The 25,981-nt window shown below is 47.0% G+C and overlaps 1 protein-coding gene across 2 annotated transcripts in view; it reads left to right on the forward strand.

Annotated features, from left to right (window-relative positions):
- Positions 1 to 7,382: 7,382 nt before the first annotated feature.
- The window catches only part of SCUBE1 (signal peptide, CUB domain and EGF like domain containing 1), a 2,009,692-nt gene continuing 1,991,093 nt past the window's right edge, over positions 7,383 to 25,981 (forward strand). For both annotated transcript variants that reach the window (XM_069228295.1, XM_069228296.1), the window contains exons 1-2: positions 7,383 to 7,592; positions 21,869 to 21,991. In XM_069228295.1, coding sequence (XP_069084396.1) covers positions 7,505 to 7,592; positions 21,869 to 21,991 — 211 coding nt within the window. In that variant the 5' untranslated portion in view covers positions 7,383 to 7,504. The remainder of the gene's footprint in view (positions 7,593 to 21,868; positions 21,992 to 25,981) is intronic.

Here is a 25,981-nt window from a genome sequence, read left to right on the forward strand (position 1 = left end):
AGGAAAGTACCATCTTGCCTGGCATGTTACCCCCATTTTTCACTGTATATATGTTGTTTTAGTTGTATGTGTCACTGGGACCCTGGTAACCCAGGGCCCCAGTGCTCATAAGTGTGCCTGAATGTGTTACCTGTGTAGTGACTAACTGTCTCACTGAGGCTCTGCTAATCAGAACCTCAGTGGTTATGCTCTCTCATTTCTTTCCAAATTGTCACTGACAGGCTAGTGACCATTTTTACCAATTTACATTGGCTTACTGGAACACCCTTATAATTCCCTAGTATATGGTACTGAGGTACCCAGGGTATTGGGGTTCCAGGAGATCCCTATGGGCTGCAGCATTTCTTTTGCCACCCATAGGGAGCTCTAACAATTCTTACACAGGCCTGCCACTGCAGCCTGAGTGAAATAACGTCCACGTTATTTCACAGCCATTTTACACTGCACTTAAGTAACTTATAAGTTACCTATATGTCTAACCTTTACCTGGTAAAGGTTAGGTGCAAAGTTACTTAGTGTGAGGGCACCCTGGCACTAGCCAAGGTGCCCCCACATTGTTCAGAGCCAATTCACTGAACTTTGTGAGTGCGGGGACACCATTACACGCGTGCACTACATATAGGTCACTACCTATATGTAGCTTCACCATGGTAACTCCGAATATGGCCATGTAACATGTCTATGATCATGGAATTGCCCCCTCTATGCCATCCTGGCATTGTTGGTACAATTCCATGATCCCAGTGGTCTGTAGCACAGACCCTGGTACTGCCAGACTGCCCTTCCTGGGGTTTCTCTGCAGCTGCTGCTGCTGCCAACCCCTCAGACAGGCAGCTGCCCTCCTGGGGTCCAGCCAGGCCTGGCCCAGGATGGCAGAACAAAGAACTTCCTCTGAGAGAGGGTGTGACACCCTCTCCCTTTGGAAAATGGTGTGAAGGCAGGGGAGGAGTAGCCTCCCCCAGCCTCTGGAAATGCTTTGTTGGGCACAGATGTGCCCAATTCTGCATAAGCCAGTCTACACCGGTTCAGGGACCCCTTAGCCCCTGCTCTGGCGTGAAACTGGACAAAGGAAAGGGGAGTGACCACTCCCCTGACCTGCACCTCCCCTGGGAGGTGTCCAGAGCTCCTCCAGTGTGCTCCAGACCTCTGCCATCTTGGAAACAGAGGTGCTGCTGGCACACTGGACTGCTCTGAGTGGCCAGTGCCACCAGGTGACGTCAGAGACTCCTGCTGATAGGCTCCTTCAGGTGTTAGTAGCCTTTCCTCTCTCCTAGGTAGCCAAACCCTCTTTTCTGGCTATTTAGGGTCTCTGTCTCTGGGGAAACTTTAGATAACGAATGCATGAGCTCAGCCGAGTTCCTCTGCATCTCCCTCTTCACCTTCTGATAAGGAATCGACCGCTGACCGCGCTGGAAGCCTGCAACATAGTAGCAAAGACGACTACTGCAACTCTGTAACGCTGATCCTGCCGCCTTCGACTGTTTTCCTGCTTGTGCATGCTGTGGGGGTAGTCTGCCTCCTCTCTGCACCAGAAGCTCCGAAGAAATCTCCCGTGGGTCGACGGAATCTTCCCCCTGCAAGCGCAGGCACCAAAAAGCTGCATTACCGGTCCCTTGGGTCTCCTCTCAGCACGACGAGCGAGGTCCCTCCAATCCAGCGACGCTGTCCAAGTGACCCCCACAGTCCAGTGACTCTTCAGCCCAAGTTTGGTGGAGGTAAGTCCTTGCCTCACCTCGCTGGGCTGCATTGCTGGGAACCGCGACTTTGCAGCTACTCCGGCCCCTGTGCACTTCTGGCGGAAATCCTTTGTGCACAGCCAAGCCTGGGTCCACGGCACTCTAACCTGCATTGCACGACTTTCTAAGTTGGTCTCCGGCGACGTGGGACTCCTTTGTGCAACTTCGGCGAGCACCGTTTCACGCATCCTCGTAGTGCCTGTTTCTGGCACTTCTCCGGGTGCTACCTGCTTCAGTGAGGGCTCTTTGTCTTGCTCGACGTCCCCTCTCTCTGCAGGTCCAATTTGCGACCTCCTGGTCCCTCCTGGGCCCCAGCAGCGTCCAAAAACGCCAAACGCACGATTTGCGTGTAGCAAGGCTTGTTGGCGTCCTTCCGGCGGGAAAACACTTCTGCACGACTCTCCAAGGCGAGAGGGATCCGTCCACCAAAGGGGAAGTCTCTAGCCCTTTTCGTTCCTGCAGAAACCTCAGCTTCTTCTGTCCAGTCGAAGCTTCTTTGCACCCGCAGCTGGCATTTCCTGGGCATCTGCCCATCTCCGACTTGCTTGTGACTTTTGGACTTGGTCCCCTTGTTCCACAGGTACCCCAGATTGGAAATCCACAGTTGTTGCATTGCTGGTTTGTGTCTTTCCTGCATTATTCCTCTAACACGACTCTTTTGTCCTTAGGGGAACTTTAGTGCACTTTGCACTCACTTTTCAGGGTCTTGGGGAGGGTTATTTTGCTAACTCTCACTATTTTCTAATAGTCCCAGCGACCCTCTACAAGGTCACATAGGTTTGGGGTCCATTCGTGGTTCGCATTCCACTTCTGGAGTATATGGTTTGTGTTGCCCCTATCCCTATGTTTCCCCATTGCATCCTATTGTAACTATACATTGTTTGCACTGTTTTCTAAGACTATACTGCATATTTTTGCTATTGTGTGTATATATCTTGTGTATATTTCTTATCCTCTCACTGAGGGTACACTCTAAGATACTTTGGCATATTGTCATAAAAATAAAGTACCTTTATTTTTAGTATAACTGTGTATTGTGTTTTCTTATGATATTGTGCATATGACACTAAGTGGTACTGTAGTAGCTTCACACGTCTCCTAGTTCAGCCTAAGCTGCTCTGCTAAGCTACCATTATCTATCAGCCTAAGCTGCTAGACACCCTATACACTAATAAGGGATAACTGGGCCTGGTGCAAGGTGCAAGTACCCCTTGGTACTCACTACAAGCCAGTCCAGCCTCCTACACTTACTCTGGGGAAAAAAACTAAAACACACTACTGGGCATCCGAGCTGGCCTTCTTAAGGCTATTCAGCTCTTCTACACTGATACGTGGGTGAGGATACGAATAGGGGACAGATCTATACTGTCAAGGAAAATATACACCTTTCAGGGTTTAAAACAAGGCTGTATTCTAGCACCCTATTTATTTAACCTGTTTTAGCAGATTTGTCATTTGAACTTGAAGTAGTAAATTCTCAATCCACAAGATTAAACCCGATGACTATATCAAATCTGCTATATGCAGATGATGTTGTTCTTATAAGTCAAACACGGACTGGATTACATAGATTAATGGGAAGGTTGGTAGAGTATTCGAAGGATAATGGGCTAACAGTAAATCTAAAAAAGACTTAAGTATTAGAATGCAGTAGGAAAATAAGTAAGAAGCATAAATGATTCCTGAATGGAGAGCAGGTTGATCAAGTTCAGTCGTACCATTATCTGGGACTACTGTTTGACGCCTGGGGATGTTTTATCCAACATAAGGATGAACTAAGAAGAAAAGGTCTAACACTGTGGCTAACTTTTTCAACCTTAAGAAGAACCCTGAATGGCACTAGTATTCTACCTCTATTAAAAGTGATATCGGCTAAATTGGCACCCAGCCTAACCTATGGTAGTGTTGCACTTCATGGGCGTGATGCAGCATGTTTAAAACACGAATATAGTAAAAACATATAGGCAGCTATTTTTCCTATCAACAAATGCATCACCTGCACAAATACGTCTGGAGTTTGGGTTATTAAACCAGATAATAGCCAGGAAAGGGGCCTATGTGAATAGCTGGTATTGAAATAAAAACAGACAATAGGAATGACCTATGGCAGGTGCTGTGGAAAGAAATTCAGAATAATAGTGGATACCCTGCCTCACTTTATTTGAACCGGGCAATAAAGGATTTGGGTTTGTACAAAAGCTGGGGAAGTGACTTATCTACAGCAAGTTTTAAAAGAGTAGTACATAATAGAATGAAGAAGCTACCCATGTTGAAAGATAATAGAAGCACAGATCACATGCATGGGGGGTGCTAAATGATTACAAGTTCCTTCGACACCAGTTGTATTTTGAAATAGGCTGGTCCCCAGTTTTAAAAATGGAATTCTTGCATATCCCATTAGGGAAGTTACCGGGTGATAATGGTGATTACTCAAGAGGGAGTGTGAGTTCGAATGAGAGCTGCAGGCTATGCAAATCTTGAAAGAGGAATTTGATACATCTCCTATGTTTGTGCCCAGCCTTAAGCCAAGAAAGAAAATGTCTGATGAAAACTATTTTCAATCAACGTGGTATACAAACCTGTAGACAAGCAGTAATAGCATGTCTAAATTCACAACATCCCATCTTGAACTCTCGTATGGTGAAACTTCTAAAGGGGGCAGAGAAAAAAAAAAACACTACTTAGCAAGTATCAGAATAATGGCAGTATCAGGAGAGAGAGAACAAGATACTGCAAAATTCGGACTAACCCTGGCACAGAATATGGAGGTTATGCTTTAACTCTACTTTTTAAATGTTATTTTATTTTAAGGAAATTCCAATGTTCATGTATTTAATTTAGTGATACTCTGGTTTTAATTATTGTAATGGTTTTTATTAACTATACAATAAAGACTCATTTATTAATTCCTGTCTTCCTGGGAGCAGTCGCCAACATTCATACCTAGTTGTATGTTGGGGGTTGTTTCTAGAGGGATTGGCTGGATCACCTTCTCTCCTGTGGATTCTGAACTACAGATTGGTCGAAGCTTGACACTGATGCATAACTTCCTAGTAAGTGCGAACAGTGTTAAACAGGAACTTCCCTAAACTTACCCAGGCTATAAGTGAAAGTAGACTTAGGCAAAGAAAGTAAATAAGGCAACACAATGATGCAATACACGGCCTTGCAGACAGATTCTAACAGAAATGCACACCAAATGAACCACTGAGGGGAACAAACAGTAACAACAAGCACAGAAATGACAATAATAGAAGTTCTATGGGGTTTCTGAAGTTCCAGTGATGCCTCTGAAGCAAAAATTGACACCGTGGCCATTGAATTAAACCTGTTGCCAACTGACGTGGGAAAGTAGCAGCACATGGTCTATCGACTTCATACATACATGTTATATCCTGTTAATATTCTTCAGGTAAGCAAGCTTTTACGTGTTACTAAGAATAATGCCTTCTGGCTTTGATTTTTATCTATACAGTCTATCTTTGGGCTGGTTAACTTTTTACTTATAGTGTTCTTGTTATTGTGACCGCTATTCTGTGATTCTGCGACAGTGGAGGCTAATGTTACACTAGGGGCTAAATAGATGTGTGCAATAAACTTATCAGAGAATACAGGCAGTTAATATGACATTTGGATGTGTGACAGCATTTATAAAACAGAGGTGACCGGACCCAACATTGTGTAGAAATGTTTTGGCATTTACCAGGTAAAGCTCTTGGTTAGTGCTATTTACTTGAATATTCACTTTTTATTCTCCCAAGTATCACTTCATGAGTTCCATGTTCTGTTATACATGTGTGTGCATGGTGTGTCACACAGTTCACATGGGAGGTGCTGTGCCTTATATAATAGAGACAATAAATTTGGATGTTCTCACCACACAGTTTGCACTATGTTGCAGCTCTCTGAGGGGCACATTAACTACGATGTTACTGTTAACATTTATAGTGGTGTACATTAATACTGCTATCACTTTTGAATCATGAACTAAAGAGAAATTTGAAAATAGTTTGGTTTTCATACCCAGGGTGTTTGGAAACAGAACACTAAATTGTTATATTTGTGATTACTGAAATTGTAATGGGATTGTCTTCTTCTAATGATGTTCCTAACCCTGATGAATTTGATGTGTTACTTCCCAAAACGAAACATGCGTTGGCTGAGTCAAAATTGAAAATATAATCTGGCACATACAGGAGGATTGGAATTTTGTTTGACTGGATTAAACTGGAAAATTGGCTGAACCACAAAAAAAAAAAAATAATAATAAGCGTGTACCTTAAATGTGGATTGATTGTCTGTCAGCCATTGACTGTTCAGGTTTTAGGAAGGAGGGCGTTTTCCCCTATTAGAGCACCACTCATCTGATACGGTTGTGAATAGGTGGTCAACTGGGTCTTTTGAGCACCAAGAAAACACCCCTCATACGCATTCATCAAAAATGTGTTTAACTATGAAAGTGAAAACATTTCAAAAGTGGCACAATCCTGGCATGTTATTTAATGTTGTACTAATTATTTAAAAAGGGCAGAAAACTAGGCTTGCGCTTTTGCAGTAAAAATTGGCGCCCATAATACACTACAATTACTATTTTTCATACCGAGACCGTTAAGTACGTCCCAAAAGCAGCACCTTTAAACACTGTTTTTGCAGGAAATGTCTTAAATGTGAATTGAATTGTCACTCTGTTCGCTAGTACCTGAAGTAACTATTTCCCAAAAAGCTAACTTAGCTGTTTAAAACCGTTATAAGTATTGCAAGTAAGTGTTTGAAGTACGTTTGTTGGAAAGCAGAGAGCACATTCTTTTATGAAAAGCGATTTCGCTTAGTTCTATAGAACAAATGCGAATACGAATAGTAAGGGCAGCTTTTTCATCATGCAAGTAACTAAACATGTTTGCATAAAGTAGTCATTATTTTTACGGAACGGGCACCCGAGCCTTAATAAGTACATACGTAAGGCTAGAAGAGGACACAGTTGATACAAAATGTGCCAACAGTGCTGAACGGTGAATATCTATCCCTCGAGATGAAAGCACAAATGCTGAGATGGTGCAGCCTTAAACTGGACATTGTCGCCTGATCTTAAGAAGTGAAAGAGTACGGTTTAAAAGAAAAACGGTTTGCCGTTCACTTTTCAACCAGAAAAAATACAGCCTGTTTGTCAAGGAGATTGTGTATTGTGCTTGTTTGGCCGTTCTTGCCTTTAATTCGAGTACCCCTTTCTCGCATGTTATCGGGCCAGAGCTTGAAACTATTAAGAGGAACCCTTAGTGCCCCAAACGTCATCCACAGTACTTAAGCTTAAAGGACACTTTTGTCTGACACGAAACACTTTTTCCACTCTCTTCGACGGAAGCAGCTTTAGTTCGGCCGTATCTCCCATATAACTAGGAACTTTGCGTCACTAGAAAAGTTGATGTCTGGATTGATCTCAAGCCACAGCGGTGTGCTGCACGGCCCATTCGGACTCTAGACTGAAGATTCTTACCTGTTGGGAAGGACGAAAGTGGTTCAACCTGATTAGTGGTAACAGCTGGACAGAGAGCAGCAGCAGGAATGAGCTCTGTGCTCACTGACCACCCGCGTTTAACCCGCCCTCTCCCGAAACGGCCAGCTGAGATAGGCCCTGGGACTGTTTGTCCAGCTCACACAGCCAATCAGAGGAAACCTGTCGACTCGTTAATTGCTCCTGCTCCCCTCTGCTAGTCCCGAGCGCGCCTCTTATCAAAGAATCTCTCGTAACTGCGCGGAATCTCAACGTGACAATGGGCACAGTTTACTATTCATGGCTCTTCTATTTAATTTTCACACCTTTGCACTTTGGGCAGTTTACGGAAAGGGACGACTTTTCAGGTAAGAGTCCGTTCTGTTTACTGATCACTTTTGGGTTTAAGTAGGAATCGAACATGGATTTTAAAAAAAAGCATAATTGAATATCGGGTTTTCTTTGGCGAACAGGTCAGCGAGTCCTTAAATTGTGTCCGAATACGCTTTATGTTGATAAAACTTCTTATTAAACATAACGGTATTCACATGTGTCCTGTACGACTTCACTGTGTAGAAGCCACGTGTTAGGTGCCCGTCAAAGGATGAATTGTAAAACATGTCCCGAGTTTCCGTTTATGTTTACGTTCAGTAGAGTAGCCTTTGGTCGCTTGTTTACCTAGTAACACCAGACTGCCTTTATTATGAAACTCTATGCACTGATTATTTAAACTCTCACTTTCTCAACTACGAGCTGTTCATACTGCTAAACTCAACACAGAATGGATTATCATGAAAAACATATCACGAAACACTGATATCTTAAGCACCATAGATTTGCAACGTCCATCCTTATCTGTGGGAACTGACGGCTCATCTTCTGTCTATTCTTATCACGTAAACAGCTCCAGATGTAGTTTGCAGTCGAACAAATTAAATGATTATTTAGTTCCTGTAAAGAGGACTTCGTTTATTGACATTATGGCCAGTCACCACGAGGTACTATATTTCTCATGGCTACATTACTTTTTGGTGGTGTCCGTCTTTTCCAATTCTCCAAAGCAACACCGACTTTTTTCCAGTCAACCTTCCGTAGCAAATCCGTGGTAAAAAAGAAAAACATGCTTGCGTCCTGGTTGTATCTGTCGCATGTTCTGATACATACATTATATCATGAACTGTGAAAGCCGAATGATACCTTCAGAAGGCTGTTTTTTAAAGAACATGGTTCTGGGAAATACATTCTTTCTGATATTATTTTACTGTTAGTAAAATGCATTTTCTGTGCTAAGCATTAAAACTAGACCGAGGTGTTTACTGTTCTTCTGATTTTATGTTTTTTTGAATATCAAAAACTTAATTGCTATGATCGGGCACTTTCCATGAATAGCTAAAACTTTGCTTTGTATTTTATATTTTTAAAAACGTTTTTAAGAGGAATATATGTTTACTTGATGTTTTGGGAGTGAGCATGGGCTTTAGGGAATCGGTACCTAATTTTCAGATTTGTTTATCCATTCACCGAACATTTATTTCGTGGGACTTTAGTTAGTACAAAGTTGAGGATTTGCAATGACTTGCAAAAAGCTTAAAACATCTCGAAGTTCGTTGATTAAAACAAAAACTATCATTACCCTATTCTCTGCAGTCCATTTTGTTGATCTGAACCCGGCTAAGACTGAAACTTCTACAATGAAACCCCTGTCCTGACAAGACCCCTTTGTGAAATGAAACAATAAACAATAATCTTGTTTATTCTTGGAAGTGCAAAAAATGGGAGTGGGGGAGTGATGTTGAACTGGACAAGGGTGGTTATGGTTTGGGGTGATGATTACAGCTAAGTAATAAAACTCTTAGCTGAGGTTATCAGAATGAGAAAAGCTATTTTAGCTGATAACCAGCTGAACCGAGACGTTGCTATTCACTCAAACGGTCTTTCCTGAAGACCACTGAGAGATACCTAGTTGAACACAGATTAGGCATGACAGGCTTTCTTATTCGAAAACTATTGAACAGGGGACTGGTCAAGGGGCATACCTTACAATATCATCAATAGGACTTCTAAACGCTTTAATCGCCACCTATTGCAAGGCCATCGTGATTGGTGCTAACCCTTTTAGGAGCTCGTCCATTATGTATCCAAATATCTGAAAGCGTTCTGTAGAGCCTAGGTCTTGTTCAACACCACCTATGAAACAAAACCTCACTCCTTTGTGTAGGATGAAAGGGTGGAAGGCTTACTTGATATCTGGGTATCTAGCTATCTGTTTTTAACAACCCAAAACTTCTAAACCACCCATCTCAATTTCAAGGCTGTCAAATGCTGGAGCCGCTACCTCAACAAGTTTGGGTATTGAAGAGGAGGAGGATCCAAGGGAAGAAAATAATGCTTCTCTACTGACACTTCCACCACCTGAGTAAATCAGGGCCATCTCGACAGAATGGTGTCACTAGAATTACTGCAAGCATCTCCTCCTCAATCTTCTCTAGCACCGTCGAGACAAGTGGAATCTGGGGAAAGGCATAAAACAGCCACTGCAGCCTACACTACAGAGGCCATGGAATCAACCTGGCATGCACTGCCTAAGCCTGGGAAACTCCATGTTTCTGTGCAAAACACCGGGAGCACTGAATTGCACAGAGAAGCAGATAGATTGATCTAGGGATGCCCAAACTGTGCATATAACTGATTGAAATACAGTTGGGATATCTGAAAAGGTACTGAGGAGGGAAGGTTGCAACTCATGCTGTCTGCTTGAAAACTCATTTCCCCCTGAATGTATAGTACTCTTAATGCTAATAGGTGCTTCTTAGAAATAGGGTTTCTTGTTGTCTGTACCTCAGCCAGGATAAACCCACCACATGTAGTTTGGTGCAGAGCAGTCAGGCTTAACTTAAGAGGTAATGCATAAAGTATTTGTGCGATACATAAGGTACCGTAACTCAATGAAGACACCACAAAAAGGACTCCTCATTGGGTTAGAAAAATAGAGACTATTTATCTGGTTAAAACAGGAAAACATGACACAAATCCATTTCACTGGATCAAGAGATATGTGGGTTAAACATTACTAGGTCAATATCATCAAGCATCACAGTGCTCATAGAATAGCCAGTTGCGGCTTCTCCATTTGGGGTGAGGAGCTTCGCCCTCCCGCCAGCAGCAGTAGCTGCAAAACCTTTTAAAGAAAACGATAATGAACTATAACTATGTTTATTATCGTTTTCTTTGAAAGGGACAGGGCCACGGGGGTGACGTCCACTGAGGGGGAGTGCTCAGCACTTCCCCTTCACAGCGCATGTGTGTTTGGCTGGCCGTTTCAGGACGGCCAAACACACATGCACCAGTCAAACACACATGCGCTGTAGGCTCTCTCCAGCCCAGCAACCGGGTTTCTGGGCTGGAGGGAGCCTGTACAGGCTCCCAGTCTCCCAGCCAATCCTGATGCTGCCCTGAGCAGTGTCAGGATTGGGGCATGACAGGCTGAGAGCCTGTGCCTGTAGCGAGGATCGTTGAGGGACAGAGGAGCGGCGGAGGAGGTAAGTGTGTTTTTTTTTTTTTAATTGTTTATTCCCTCCCTGCGCACCTTCCCGCCCCTTCCGCGGCCCATGAGCCGCTTCTGGGAATAGCGTGTCTTCCCTTTAGGAGAAATACAGTAATGTTCTTACTGACATATGCAGCAGGGGCCTGCAGGCTTGTGAGTCTCGTTGTGGTCCTCTGACCAGGTGGTGAGTCTCCGGGTCCCGGAGTAAGCAAGCTCAGGGCACACTGAACAGGCAGTGAGGGGGCCTCTTCAGGCAGGGTTGCCCTTAGGGGTGAGATGCATGTAAGGTGTCCCTGGACAGGCGTGCCAATTCCACTCCTGCGGTATGAGGCTGACATTGCTAGGGTGCCACGTTACCTGGCAACCCCTTGGCTCCTAGGGGATGACTTCCCTTGCGGCAGCGCTCTGAGTACGGTCCCTACACTGGTAAGGTGAAGAGCGATTACAGTCAGGGTATAATGTGCCGGCGCTCGGAAGACGAGGAGAGGTGTCACACAGTCCAGAAGCGTTGCACCCGGTCTGGGGAAGTACAGCGAGGCAACAGAGCTGGGTCTGAAAGGCAGTGCAGCACAATTCCAGGGTGCCACACAGGTACTGAAACTGGGAACAGTAGCGTTATGCTGACACTGAAGTGGGACCGTGAGGCAGTTCTCGGAGTAGAAAACGTTGAGGCACTTCACACGCGCTAGATCCAAGCGGTGCAGGAGCAATCTCTTATAGATCGATAAGTAGCTAGCGAGGTCTTTGACCTCAAGGGGAACAGAGGGGCAAGCCATTGGAGTCACTCTGGGGTGTTCCTGAGAGGGCAGATATCAGTAGGCAGCAGGGTAGCCCAACCAGGCAGGGCAGCAAGTACTGGGACCAGCCAGTGTTCGGTAAATGGCGATCCTCGCAGCACAGCAGTCTTTACTCCAGTAGTTTCATCTAAGTCCAGATGTGTGCTACTGAGTGGGCCCAGAGAGACCCGGTACTTATACAAGGAAGTGTTTTTTTGATGTGGGGGTGACCACAAAATAATTCTTGTGTGGTGCACAGGTCCCCCTTTCAGGTCAGTCCCGACTCCAGACAGCTAGTGGGAGGTAATCAGCCCTGTTACGTGCACTCCATTCCTTACCCTTTGTGGTGTAGGTGTGAGATCTTTGATACCAAACATGTCTAGGTTCAGAGTTACCATTATGTAGCTGGACATAGGTAGTGACCTATGTCCAGTACATGCATAAAATGGTGTCCCTGCACTCACGAAGTCCAGGAAAATGGAGCTGGAGTTTGTGGGGGCACCTCTACTAGTGCAGGGGTGCCCTCCCACAGAAGTATTTGCACCCTGCCCTCTAGGCTAGGAGGGCCTCCTACAAGGGTGACTTATACTGACCTGGTGCAGTGACCTGTAGTGAAAAAAGGGTGCATGCACCCTTTCACGCAGGCTACAACGTCAGACCTGCAGATACACTGCATGGGTTTTCTATGGGTGGCATTATACATAATGAAGCCCATGGGGATCCCCTGGTACCCCAATGCCTAGGGTACCATATACTATGGACTTACATGGGGCAGCAGTATGCCAAATGTGGGGTGTAAGTAACCAAGTTAGAAGGGAGAGAGCATATTCACTGGGGTCCTGGTTAGCAGGATCTCAGTGAACACAGTCAAGCACACTGACAACAGGCAGAAAATGGGGTAACCATGCCAAGAAAGAGGGTAGTTTCCTACACCCTCGATGATAGAATGGTATTACCTTTAGGCATTTGTAGCATCAACTCATTCAATTTCTCCATCAAGTATCTCTTAATCAGAAAATAAATAATGTTAGCCTTGTCAGTGTCCTTCCATTCTTAAAACATGTTTTCAGTTACATCACACAATGCTAACTCATCAGACCCTGCCCCGCTATATTGGATGTAAAATTCATCCTCTTCCTGGGATATTTACTGAAATCCCGTAGCCTCTAATGGGCATACATAGGTCCTGTAGGCGGGAGTCCTACACATACGCCACCCCCCGGACTTCACTCTTGACCCCTATCAGGATCCATACTTTGTTATTTATTTTGTGGCTCATTCAGAGCCATGTCCACTACCTCCTTGATAACCTCCATGTCAGGTCTAGAGATGTGAAGAAGTTCCTCCTCCTAGATGTCCAATATTGTGGCATTCATCCTGAGCCTCTTGATTGCATGACTTCATCAATCACTACTACACTAGTGCTGTGATGTTCCTGTTTTTGCAGTAGTTGCCTAGAGACCAAATCTCTTCTCCAGAGATTCATTCTCTAGACAACCAGTGTTGCCTTTCCTGACATACGCTCGCCTCTTTGCAAATGATCCGGGGCTTAGAGTGCCAACTGCGCAGTCTCACAACTGCCTCTCTGCAAAGGGGTAAACTCCCCACATCCCAGCCTAGCATATGATTGGGAGCATGCGGCCAACAGTGCACCTCCAAATGCGCTAGCCCAGTGGAATGGATCATGAAAAACAAAGAGTAATCATGCTTGTCCTACCACTCTTACATTGCTATTCAGGAAAACAGGAACATATAGGAGGATTGGCTGGGAGGGTGAGGTTTTTATGGACTATGTCATAAATAGTAACTTAAAAAGAGGACAAAACAGGAATCTCAAACTTTCTACATGTGTTAAAACTGCCTGAGAGGTAGGACTCCAAAAATTCCTGAGGGCTGGTAATAGGATGGCTGATGATTGGGGGTGGGGGGCATAGCCTAACAAGTTCTGATAGATGACACATAGAGCAATAGCTCTGCTTCGGCCTACCAAGTTATCTAACATAATCCTTCTCGGCTGGTCACAGTTGCAGCTATAGTGGCCTGCCGCAACCTTGGACAGTAGTGAGGCCGCAGCAGCGGACCATTGACGGAGATCGAGGGCGTTGGTGGGCAGCCATAGACTGGGGCCTGGTGTACCAGAGGCCTGAGCTGCTGCCCTTATGTGTGACACCTGGTGGGAAAACCCGGTGCGCTAGAGACTGGACGGCTAAGATTCCTTGTGCCCCGCCTCTTAGAGGCTTTCTGGTGGGAGACTTGCTGCTGGTGAGAGGCCACGCGGTGCCAGGTGAACAAGGCCTGGGAGTGACAGCCGGTCTCTGGACACTCTGCACTACATGAGCGAACGTATTACGGGAGGAGCTTGGCCCTGCGGGCCCACAGCTGAGGTGGCCAGGTAGCTATAGGATGGCCGGTGACTATGGAGGGCCTGGCCTACATGATGGGGGGAGCAGGGAAGCTGCTGCTAAATTTGGGGTGTGGCTCAGCACCTGGGGAATCGGGAGCAATGGCTCCAACTTATGCAGCCTAGCAGGGCTGGCCAAGACTGGTGGACTCTATCCCTGGGAGTTGCTAGTGGAATAACCTCGGTGCAATCTGACCTGTGGACCGCATAGGGCCTTCCAGGTCTGTGAGACGACCGGATGGCTCCGCTGCTGACGGTTGCTGCACCTTGCCAATGGTGGCCTCAAGGAAAGGACAAGGCCCTATCCTCTAAGAGATGCTTGCTGAGTGGAAGGTGAGTGGGTCTGGTGACTTGACCTACCTTTGCACCTCACCTGGTTTGCAGACCTGCTCATTTGACCTGGTGGTTTGGCTCTGTGGCATCTGGGTAGGTCCAGAATGGCCTAGGTGGGTGAGAACGGTGCCCTGTTTTGACTGTCTGAGGGCGGGTCTAACACCTGGGGAGCTGGGCTAGCCCCTGCAGACTCGCAAGTTGAGCTTTCTGAGGAGTAGTCTTAAGGCATCTGGTGCCTAACACTCTCACATGGGGGGAGGTAACTGATAGGCACCAGCCCGGGGAGACGGTGGTTTCTGGGCTGAGAGATGGGCAAGTCCAAAGTGAGAGACTCAGCAGCAGGGTCATGGGGGGCACCCCATCGGAGGAGACATCACCTGAACGTAGGAAGGGTGTGATGTCCCCTGTTCTGCAGCAAACCCTGGGCAGGATCCTGGCTGCTATGGCACACTCCAAGGGCACCCTGCAAACGCACATTGGCACTCTGTTGACAGAATTGGGCTTCCTATGAGCAGACCACCATAAGCTTGCAGGCATGGTCAAGGAGACAGAAGAGATAGTAGGAGAATTGCGACCGACACAGCAGAATTTACAGCAACAGATGGCAACCCTCACTGATCCTGTCAAAACACTGGAAGGCAGAGCGGAAGACACTGGAGGATGTAACCGACACAATCATTCAACAAGTGAAGCACTCAGAGCTCTTCATTGGCTGCCTATTATAAGCAGCAGAGTCAAGTTCAAGGTACTCTGCTTGGTTCACCATGCCAGACATAAGTTGAGTCCCAAAATCCTCCACCGACTGATTAAACCTTACCTACCTAGCAGAACCTCTAGATCTCGCTCACTGGATCTTCTAGTCACATCTTCAATACAAAGATCTAGGTGTGGAGGTTGATCATTTTCATATTTGGCTCCCAAGCTGTGACACTCAGTTCTGGTCAAGCTGAGAGACAACTTGTCACACTTTAGGAAACGGCTAAAAAACTACCTTTTCCCTTAGTGAGATATGCTTGTTGCAAATGGTACCCTTCAGCACTAGGAAGCCTGGTTCTGGATAGCCATGCGCTTTACAAATTTGTTGTAATATAATGTATGGATTGTACGGTTACCTGAAGGGGTGGAAGGAAATGATATGGTTGCTTGTCTGGAGACCTGGATGTCAACCCACGTGGCCTCTGGGGGGCTTTCCCCCTTCTTTGCACTTGAGCAAGTGCACTGGGTTCCTGCAAGTCCCCAGGCTCTGGGGAGACCACTGAGACCAGTGGTGGCTAGATTGTTGCACTACAGAAACTGTGACACCTTGCACCAGGGGGCACGAACGAATAGCCCCTTCCACATAGACAATGTGGCCATGACCCTCTTCCCAGATTTCACTGCAGCAGTGCAGGTACGGAGGCCCTTTTTCTGGAGGTTAAATGTGCATTTTGGGCGGCAGATCTTAGCTACTCCCTCTTGTTTCATACTAAACTGCGTATCTTGCTAGATTGCAAGGTGCACATTTGCTTGAATCCCACTGAAGCATAGGAATGGTTGGAAGCATATACGGCTGAGGGATCAGGGGATGGCGTCCCGGTGACAGGATCTCCCACACGGCGATGGCTGTGGAAGAAACGTGGAGACCTGGCTGGTGCAGGTTGAATTCAGGGACCAACAAAGGCCCAGATGTCTAAAGACAAGGCAGCGGCACTGCTGGTGGCAGCTGGCCTTACTTGAGGCAAGCTCACAGAATTGGTGTGCGGGACGCACTCTGATTGAGTCTGTAGATTACACTTCAGATGACACAGCAACCAGGAAACAAATGATGCTCCAGTTCACCCCACAAACCACAGAGAACTTGGTAAGTTTCCCACCCTTCCCAAGTGTCCACCTTAGCACCGTTTGGTGGTAAGGGGGACACTTGAGAAGGGATGGAACCATGGATGGCTGCATGCCACCTCTGCCCTAGTAGAGCATTGGTGTTATATAGTGGACTTCTGCCGGGATTGAGAGGGCAGTGAGTTCATGCATTAATCTGTCTCTTTAATGTTGGTGATGGTCACTGGCAGGGTCTTTACGAACACATAGCTACTCTAATACCCTTTGGAGTTGGGAATGCTGGTTGAGTGGGGTGTGCTTTGTCACCCCTTGCCCTGTTGTAGATGCACAAAAGATATGGCTGTCCGGCTGTGAGAATGATAGACCGGAGTGGATGATCACGCGTATGCTTGGGAAGCTTGCAATTCGCCACACATGCCCATATCCGCTGCTTTGTGGACAGCGGTGCCCTGACATGTTTTTGACTGTTTACTTTGTTGTGCCTATGTTTGGATGTCTAGCTGTTGCTATGCTGCCCAGGGATTGGGGAGTTGGGGGTTTGTTTCTTCGTTCTGTGGGTTCTGAAGCTGGTGGAGGCATCTATATGAATGGTGACAAATATAAGCTAGGTGGGGATCGGGAGGGAGAGCCTGTCACAGTGTAGACTATATATCTAAGGCTGGAACGCACAAGTTTAAATTACTGCCTTTGAACGTCAGGGGCACGGTAACAGCTGCCCTGAGACACAAGATCTATGTGTTACTGAAACACCAGGTGCTGCGTTTCACTCTTTTACAGGAGACACACCTCATCACCATAGAGGTGTAGTGCCTCCAACAGCAGTGGAGAGGACAAGTATGCACCACAGGATATTCCTTATATGCCTGGGATGCCCTCATAACGGTACAGCCAGTAGACCCCTTCAAACAAGTCCGAGTGGATATAGAGGGGCAATATTTCCCGGTAGTGGGGAGGCTGGATGGCAGGCCTTTGACAATTGGATATGTCTGTTTCTAACCAAGACCTGCTCACCTTCTTGTCCCATTTGTCATCACAATTAGGCCTACTACATGATGGTTATTGGGGGAGACTTCGGTCCATCCTGCCCCTCCTGGGATTTCGGCACACAGGCTCACAAACAGATTTCAGGACTGGGTGGCCTGCTGGGACTTTGTAGATTTCTGGAGGGTACAACACAATGGGGGGAGGGATTACTCCTTTAACTCTGGCTCACACACCCTTCTGATCTTCCTGGATACCTTCCTAGGCTCAGACCCCTGCCAATGTGTCTATCATACCGAATTCCTAGGTCACACAGTCTCAGATCGTGCTCCACTCTTGATGGGGTTGAAATGGGACGGGGTCCCTCAGCCAGCGATTACTATGTGGCGCTTCAGCCCCGGTGCCCTAAAACATGACATCTACCAAGAGGGCTTATGTGAGGCCATCTATGGTTATATTACGCCCAACGCAGGCATGACATCTGCTTTCCTTGTCGAATGGGAGGCCTTTAAGATAGTTGTCAGTTGACACTACATGGGCACCACAGTGGAGTGCAGAGGGAGCTTGATTGGGAATTAGTGTTGATAACCAAAACCATCCAAGGCCTGGACAACCATGCAGACACCAAAAGAGAGATGGGCTGATGTCAGGGGGTTTGTTATTCTGAAGAGAATATGGCACTATATTAATAGTACATGATGGTGAATGTAAGGCGGGTAGATTGTTGGCCTGGTTAATGCGACCTGAGCCACGGGGGGGCTCTGATTTACCTGCCTGTAACGACCAGATGGGCGGAAAATATCAACGATATCTTTCATGACTACTGCAGTGCCCCCTATGGGAGTAGTCCAGAGGGACCTAGGGATTCTCTGAATGCGTTTCTGTCTCCATTGGCAATATGGAGATTAGCTCCAGCTGCTGCTGGGGAACTGTGTTTGTGGGCTTGCTAGCCCCACACCTTGCTGATGTGTACAACATGTCTCTACAGAAGCAGGAACCTCCAGCTACCACTCATGATGCAGTGGTTATTCCCTTCACCAAGATGACCTCAAGTGGATGCAACGGTTATTCCCCTCACCAAGATGACCACTAGAGGGGTGCGTGCCATGGCATATAGCCCGTTGTCCATGTTGAGCCTAGACTTTAAGATCCTTGGTAAGATCTTGGCCACATGTCTCTCGTCACATATTCGAATACTGGTCCACGCCAATCAATGTGGGTTTATTCCACAGCTTAATATCTCCCTCAATCTATGCCTCTTAGACACAGTGCTGTTTGCTCCCCAGCAAGATGTGGAAGGCAGGGCAAGGTTGATAGCAATGGATCTGGAAAAGGCATTTGATACTGTCAGCTGGGGCACCTTGAGGCAGTCATAAGCCAGACTCAGCTGGGGACTGGGTGGGTAGCATAGGTATGACTGTTGTATACCAAAACCACAGACTGGGTCCGTACAGGCTGGACTGTGTCTGACTCTTATGAAGTGTGCCAGGGTACCAGAAGGGGTGCCATTCTCCCCACTCTTATTTGTACTTGCTATAGAACCATTGGTGGAGCTGGGTAGTATGTGTGGTAGGGACCAAGGTCTTCAAGTGGCTAGTACTGAGCAGCTCATTTCCCTACATGCCGTTGACTTGTTACTATATGTGGCAGACATGGATGCAGATCGCCCATTAATGCTACAGATGCTACACAAGTTTATGGAGGTATCTGGTCTTAAAGTAAACTTGATCAAGACTTGTCTCTCCCCCCACTACCTGCCTCAACTAGGCCTCAGACTTTGATACAGGAGGTCAGCTGGGCCCCCTCAACTTTCTGGTATTTGGGGATCCAGATCTACAGTGCTTCAGATGACCTGCAGGAGGGCCACTTTGGGGTAGTGCTACGCTCCTTATGGGGAGGTGAGGTTTTCTGGCGCTTATTGCGAATTCCCATTATGGCACGGATCACATTAGCTAAAATGATTGTGCTACCGCATGTGTTGTATTATTTCACCAACCCAACGGTCTGGGTTCCTGTCAGTTGGTTCAGACAACTGAACTCACTGCTCAGGGATCTTATATGGGATGGCAGACAAAACAGGGTGTCGTTTGACACGCTCATGCAGCCTAACCTGGAGGGAGGTCTGGGGGTGCCGTGCTTTGAGCTGTTCTGTTTGGCCGCCCAGCTCCAGTGGATTATGCTGTGGCTGCATAGTGAAAACTCTACAGAGCTAGGATCGATGGGAGCTGGAACTCAGCAGGGAGCATTACTGGCCAGGCTTTTATGGCAAGGCCCGAAGAGGGTGAGTGAAGATGTGCTTGTGCTGATGGCACTAGGGAGCTGATGGCGAGGTGTTTGGTGGATGTGGGGATGCCAGTTGTACAGCCCAGTCATTCTACTTGTGGGGCTACCACATAGGAAACCCCCTATGTTCTTCTCAGCGATGCATCCAGTGGCCTGGATGGAGGTGGGGCTGGTGACTACCGGCGACTGTTATGTTGCATCCACGTTGATACCCTTGGTGGTCCTTGTTGAGGCAAATGAGTTACTTTTAGCCCCTTGGCAGTTCCTTTCATTTGAGGCTGTGGTCCGAGCTTTTGAAGCACTTTGGGATACAGGCATGGACGAGCCCTGGACTTAGTGTCTTTCATCTACAACTGTCTCTGGGTAAGACTATACAACTGGTCAAATGATTGTATGGGGCCCTTAAGATGGCGCAGAAGCCGTTACTTGTCCTTGGGCAGAGATGGAATGATGTTTACAGGGAGATTTCAGACCAGGACTGGGCGAAGATGCTGGTTTATCCGCAAAAAGTTTCTCTGAATACCTGCTTTAAGGTCATACAATTCGATTACCTGCACCAGACTTATCTCAACCCAAAGACCTTGACTAGGATCTATAGAGGGAAGCTAAATGCTTCCACAGCTGTGCACTAGTGGAAGCTGATTTGTCACATAACCTGGGCCTGCCCTACTGTCAGGGTGTGGTGGACCTCAGTGGTGCATAAGTTGAGTGACTCGTTAGGGCTATACTGTGTACCTTAGAGGTTGCTTACTAGGGTCCTTCGCACACCCAAAACCTAAGAAAGTGGGGAACCACTTCCTTTACTTGCCAAGCAGCTAATCACTATGACTGGAAGTCGGTGGCTGGCCTGGTGGTGACCAGGTGGGAATCCATTCTTAAAGAGTGGGCTCGAGCTGAGAAGCAGGCACTCCGTAGAGAAGAGGCCTGGGGAGTACAACGAAGGCCCATAGCGCGTCTCGGGCAGAAGTCTGGGAGGCATTTGAGAAACCTGGGGTGCACTGCTCTAACATTTCAGGAGTCTCTCTCTTGTTTTCAGAATGGAGACGGAATGGCTGATTAGGGGCAGGCGTGAGATTATGACCAATGCCTTCCATTGAAGAGGGCGCAGTGACTGGCAGTTCGAAGCTATGATGGTTTGTCCCTTGTGTGTGTAGTTTGGGGATGTGGTGTGTAGAGGTACACCATGCTATAATTGCAAAACAGACAACAGCACTGTAAGGGGGGGTGTCCCCCCTGGTTGCCAATCCTCACCCACACCCCTGTTGGGGATGAAGTATGATTGTGACCTGGAACCGGTTATTTTGATTGTTAACTTGCTGTTTAAGGTGTTTTTAATTTTCTCTTGGTATTTGACTATCCTCCGAACGAGGGATGCACACTATAGTGGTTTATGTGCTCTTTATGGAAGGAAGATCAGTGGGAGGTGCCTTGAATTCGACTATTAATTGACTACATTTGTCGACTTCTTCCAATGGATCTGTTGGCATATCACTCCCTACGGGGCATAACAAACATGTTACATAAATGTACCATTCTCCTTTTGAACAGTAAAGAGATGAGAAAATTGCAATAAAAATAATATAAAAAAAAAAAAAGGACGACTGTTGATGCGCGATTAAGTCGGCTGGTAACCTTAACTCTGCAGACTGGATAAACTAGTTTTATTGAGGCAAGCTGAGATCTCCGACAAGGGTATGGTTGGTGTAGTATCTTAGAACTGTAGGTGTTAGGACCTCGTACTGATGGGCAGACTTGTGATGGTAATATTGTAATCGAGATGTCAGGATGTGGTCCTAAAGATTATTGGGATATTATGAGTTAGTTATATGTTGTAAACTGAAGAGTAAAGATGTTAATTCAGAGCTCCGTGTGTGGTGTCTTCTTATGCATGCTACTGGGCTGCGGAGGACCGACAGTTGGCAAGCTACTAAGTTTTTCATCTGTGACACTTTGAGTGAGTGAATGCATTGTTTGTAGAGTGCAACATTTTCTGTAGACAGCTTGCTGCTAAGAGTAGCAGGCCAGGACAAGACTATACTAGCTCCCATGGCTCAACTACCGTAATAAATATGTTTTACGCATGCAGTCATGGTTGGCACTTGCAAACCAGACCTGACTTTTCAGCTAACTGCCCATTTTATTCTGGGATTAGTAGTTTCATTTTCAACACTGTCAGACTAAATTTAGAAATCTCACTGTGCAAGCTGCACTTGAGTGAAAAGCCAGCCATGCCTGGATCATTGTGTCACACACGATGTGGCCGCTTGACAACTGTATTTAGAATGCAAGAAAGTCCGCATTGTAAAGCGTTCTAATAGCTGATGGAAAAGAACGGCGGCAAGGATCATCCAGTCACGGTTCCTTACATTATAACCTGAACGGTTATGTCATAGCATATATTTGCAGAGTCTGACCAGAAAAAGTGGATGCATGGCAGTAATTGCTCCTGGGTGGATGCCAGTTGGGTTATTCATGTGTATTTTGTTCTTCTTTCCTGCCTCGCCGCAGATATCGACGAATGTGCAAAGGACTTCGATGACTGCCACATTGACGCAATATGTCAGAATACACCTATGTCGTACAAATGTATTTGTAAACCGGGCTATAAAGGAGAAGGGCGGTATTGCGAAGGTAGGGAGAACTCCCGCTGTTTAAGATGAGTTTGTCTGAAGCTTCTGTAAATAAAATTCCTGAACCGAATGATGCAAATTTACTGCTGCTTAACTTTAAAACTTGGTGTTATTGGCAAGTTCTCCCCATTGTTTCTGTTAATTGAAGAATCAATCGAACTAAACCTTTAAACTGCCTAATGTTTTTACCTAACTGTTGTGAAAGGGCTGGCGGCACGAGTAGGCCCGTTTCTGTATTCTCGCCTTTCAACGATAATGGACCTGTAAAACAACTACCCCACGTTGTATTTTCTTTCATGTTTGGTACCTGACTGACCAGTGGTTAATTTGTAAATAAAAACATGCTGGTGCCCAAAGTTCTCATCTGAAATTGAGCTGTTGCAATTAGATCTGCGGGCAGAATACTGAGGCAGCGCATCATCTTGGGCCTCTTTAATCCATTTACAGCCACTCCCTGCCCCTTCAGCTCACTCGCAGCTTTCTGCTTTCTCCCTTTGTGACGCTTTTCTGCCTTTCTTTCCTCCGTCCTTCCCACATGTCTTTTGTTCGCAGTAATTCCCAAATGCAAAAATGTGTTGGCTCTCAAAAATAAGTGCCGGTGCCCGCCACAGGCCCAGAGCCAGAAGTACATTTTTAGGGGGGCACAACCCTCATCTCTGACCAAACATTAACCTGTGCTCTATAGGAGCATTCCTACCCAAGTACTTGTTGCACTACTAAAGATCGACCCTCAGAATACCGTGATACAAGAATATCGAGGATGGATTATCGGAAGGGAAGTTCATGTAGGGAAGTATGGATTTGCTCTTAATAACTCCACATCTAGATACCATATATATATATATATATATATATATATATGGAATAAGTTATAGAAAATCTATACTTACCTGTCGATATTTTGGATTTGATATTTTGTGCTAGCAATATTCTTGTTTCAATATTCTGGGTACACACTGTGTGATTCAATGTAAAGGAATATGTGGATTTTTATAAGACACATATTAAAGCACACTCAATCAATTTTACACAATCCAACTTTACATTTTATCAATTGGGATTTAACGTAGTGGGGTGTAAAGTAGGCTGACTCACAACTTTGTGTATTTTCTAACTGTTCAAGCTTTGTGAGATGCAAAACTTATGATTTTTTTTTTAAACAGGCTGACCTCCGCTCTGAGCACTCACTCCCACAACCCTGAACTCAGGAGGTGGTAGTCCAGATGCAACACTCCACATTTTTTTTACTGTAGGATTTACTACCTGCGACATTCTGCGAAAGCAACTCATCACACCTGGAAGGTCCGAAAGCAAAAACTTTACTTCACATAAGGTTAGGAAACTTCATCTGCTTCATAAAGTATGGAGGTTCCTAACTCTGCCCTGCTTCATAAGTTGAAGTTTTAATTTAACTCACTCCTAATTTTAAATAACTTTACAGAGAGCTTGGAGCAAAACCATCAAGAACATTTTGAGGAATTAGTGGCGAATAGTGTGTATTAAACATTTTAAAGCCACAACAAAGGTGAAAACTAAATTGAATTTAGATTTCATTTTACAAGGGAAGATCCCACAATTAATTCCATTGTAAGGTGGTGACAAATTACATTTGATCAAAACCACCAGTCAAATCAAATCAAATCAAATCATTAGCATTTATAAAGCGCGCTACTCACCCGTGCGGGTCTCAAGGCGCTAGGGACAAAGGGGGTGGTTATCGCTGCTCGAACAGCCAGGTCTTTAGGAGTCTCCGGAAAGCGGAGTGGTCCTGGGTGGTCCTGAGGCTGGTGGGGAGGGAGTTCCAGGTCTTGGCCGCCAGGAAGGAGAAAGATCTCCCACCCGCCGTAGAGCGTCGGATGCGAGGGACGGCGGCGAGTGCGAGGCCAGAGGAGCGGAGGGGGCGGGTGGGGACGTAGAAGTTGAGCCGTCTGTTGAGGTATTCCGGTCCCTTGTCGTGGAGGGCTTTGTGTGCGTGGGTGAGAAGTCGGAAGGTGATCCTTTTGCTGACTGGGAGCCAATGCAGGTGTCTCAGGTGTGCGGAGATGTGGCTGTTGCGGGGTACGTCGAGGATGAGGCGGGCTGAGGTGTTTTGAATGCGTTGCAGGCGATTTTGGAGTTTGGCGGTGGTCCCAGCGTAGAGGGTGTTGCCGTAGTCCAGGCGGCTCGTGACGAGGGCGTGGGTCACGGTTTTTCTGGTGTCGGCGGGGATCCAGCGGAAGATCTTGCGGAGCATGCGGAGGGTGAGGAAGCAGGCGGAGGACACGGCGTTGACTTGCTTGGTCATGGTGAGAAGGGGGTCCAAGATGAAGCCGAGGTTGCGGGCGTGGTCTGCGGGGGTCGGTGCGGTGCCGAGGGCCGTGGGCCACCAGGAGTCGTCCCAGGCGGACGGGGTGTTGCCGAGGATGAGGACTTCAGTTTTTTCAGAGTTCAGCTTTAGGCGGCTGAGCCTCATCCAATCTGCGACGTCCTTCATACCCTCTTGTAGGTTGGTCTTGGCGCTGGCGGGGTCCTTGGTGAGGGAGAGTATAAGTTGGGTGTCGTCGGCGTAGGAGGTGATGATGATGTCGTGCTTGCGTACGATGTTAGCGAGGGGGCTCATGTAGACATTGAAGAGTGTCGGGCTGAGTGATGAGCCTTGAGGTACGCCGCAGATGATCTCAGTGGGTTCTGAGCGAAACGGAGGGAGGTAGACTCTTTGGGAGCGGTTTACGAGGAAGGAGGCGATCCAGTCCAGGGCCTGGTCTTGGATCCCGGTGGAGCGGAGGCGGGTGATTAGGGTACGGTGACAGACGGTGTCAAAGGCAGCCGAGAGGTCAAGAAGAATGAGGGCGACTGTTTCACCGTTGTCCATCAGGGTTCTGATGTCGTCTGTGACTGAGATGAGGGCGGTTTCAGTGCTGTGGTTGGTTCGGAATCCGGTCTGTGAGGGGTCGAGCAGGTTGTTGTCTTCCAGGAAGGTGGTCAGCTGTTTGTTGACGGTCTTCTCTAATACTTTGGCTGGGAAAGGCAGAAGGGAGATGGGGCGGAAGTTTTTCAGGTCGCTCGGGTCAGCCGTAGGTTTCTTTAGTAGGGCGTTGACTTCGGCGTGTTTCCAGCATTCGGGGAAGGTAGCAGAAGAAAAAGAAGAGTTGATGACGGTCTGGAGGTGCGGGGCGATGATGTTGTCGGCTTTGTTAAAGATGAAGTGCGGGCAGGGGTCCGAAGGGGCGCCGGAGTGGATAGAGTTCATGATGGATTTGGTTTCTTCCGTGCTGATGTGGGTCCAGTTGTTGAGGGTGATGGTCGGGGATGTGGGTTCGGTGGTGTTAGGTTGGGTCTGGTGTCCGAAGCTGTCGTGGAGGTCGCTGATCTTGCGATGGAAGAAAGTGGCGAGGGATTCGCATAGATCCTGTGAGGGCGTGACGGCGTTGGCGTTGGCGCTGGGGTTGGAGAACTCCTTGACGATGCTGAAGAGTTCTCTGCTGTTGTGGCTGTTTTTGTCCAGTCTGTCGGTGAAAAAATTCCTTTTGGCAGTGCGGATCAGGTGGTGGTGTTTGCGGGTAGCGTTCTTGAGGGCGGTCATGTTGTCAGCGGTGCGGTCCTTGCGCCAGGCTTTCTCAAGTGCGCGACAAGTTTTCTTTGATTCTTTGAGGGTGTCAGAGAACCAGAGGGGTTTCTTGGTGTTGTTCTGTCGCTGCGAGCGTTTGAGGGGAACAAGGTTGTCTGCGCAGTTGGAGATCCAGTTTGTGAGGTTGAGGGCTGCGACGTTGGGGTCGGTGGTGAGGGTGGGTTGGTTGGTGGCGAGTGCGGCGAACAGTTGCTCTTCAGGGATCTTGTTCCACTGTCGGCGAGGGATGGGTTGAGTGCGGAGGTGGCGGGTCAAAACTGCTTGGACTTGAAGCAGGCTTCGACATTAGCATACACCCCTCATAGTTATAGGTGGGTTGTGCGAAATATTTGCACTAAAGGAAACCTTTGTTTGACCTCCACCAGTAAGACAGGTAGGCATGGC

This window comes from Pleurodeles waltl, chromosome 4_1 (genome assembly GCF_031143425.1).
Source record: "Pleurodeles waltl isolate 20211129_DDA chromosome 4_1, aPleWal1.hap1.20221129, whole genome shotgun sequence".
NCBI classification, from domain to species: domain Eukaryota; kingdom Metazoa; phylum Chordata; class Amphibia; order Caudata; family Salamandridae; genus Pleurodeles; species Pleurodeles waltl.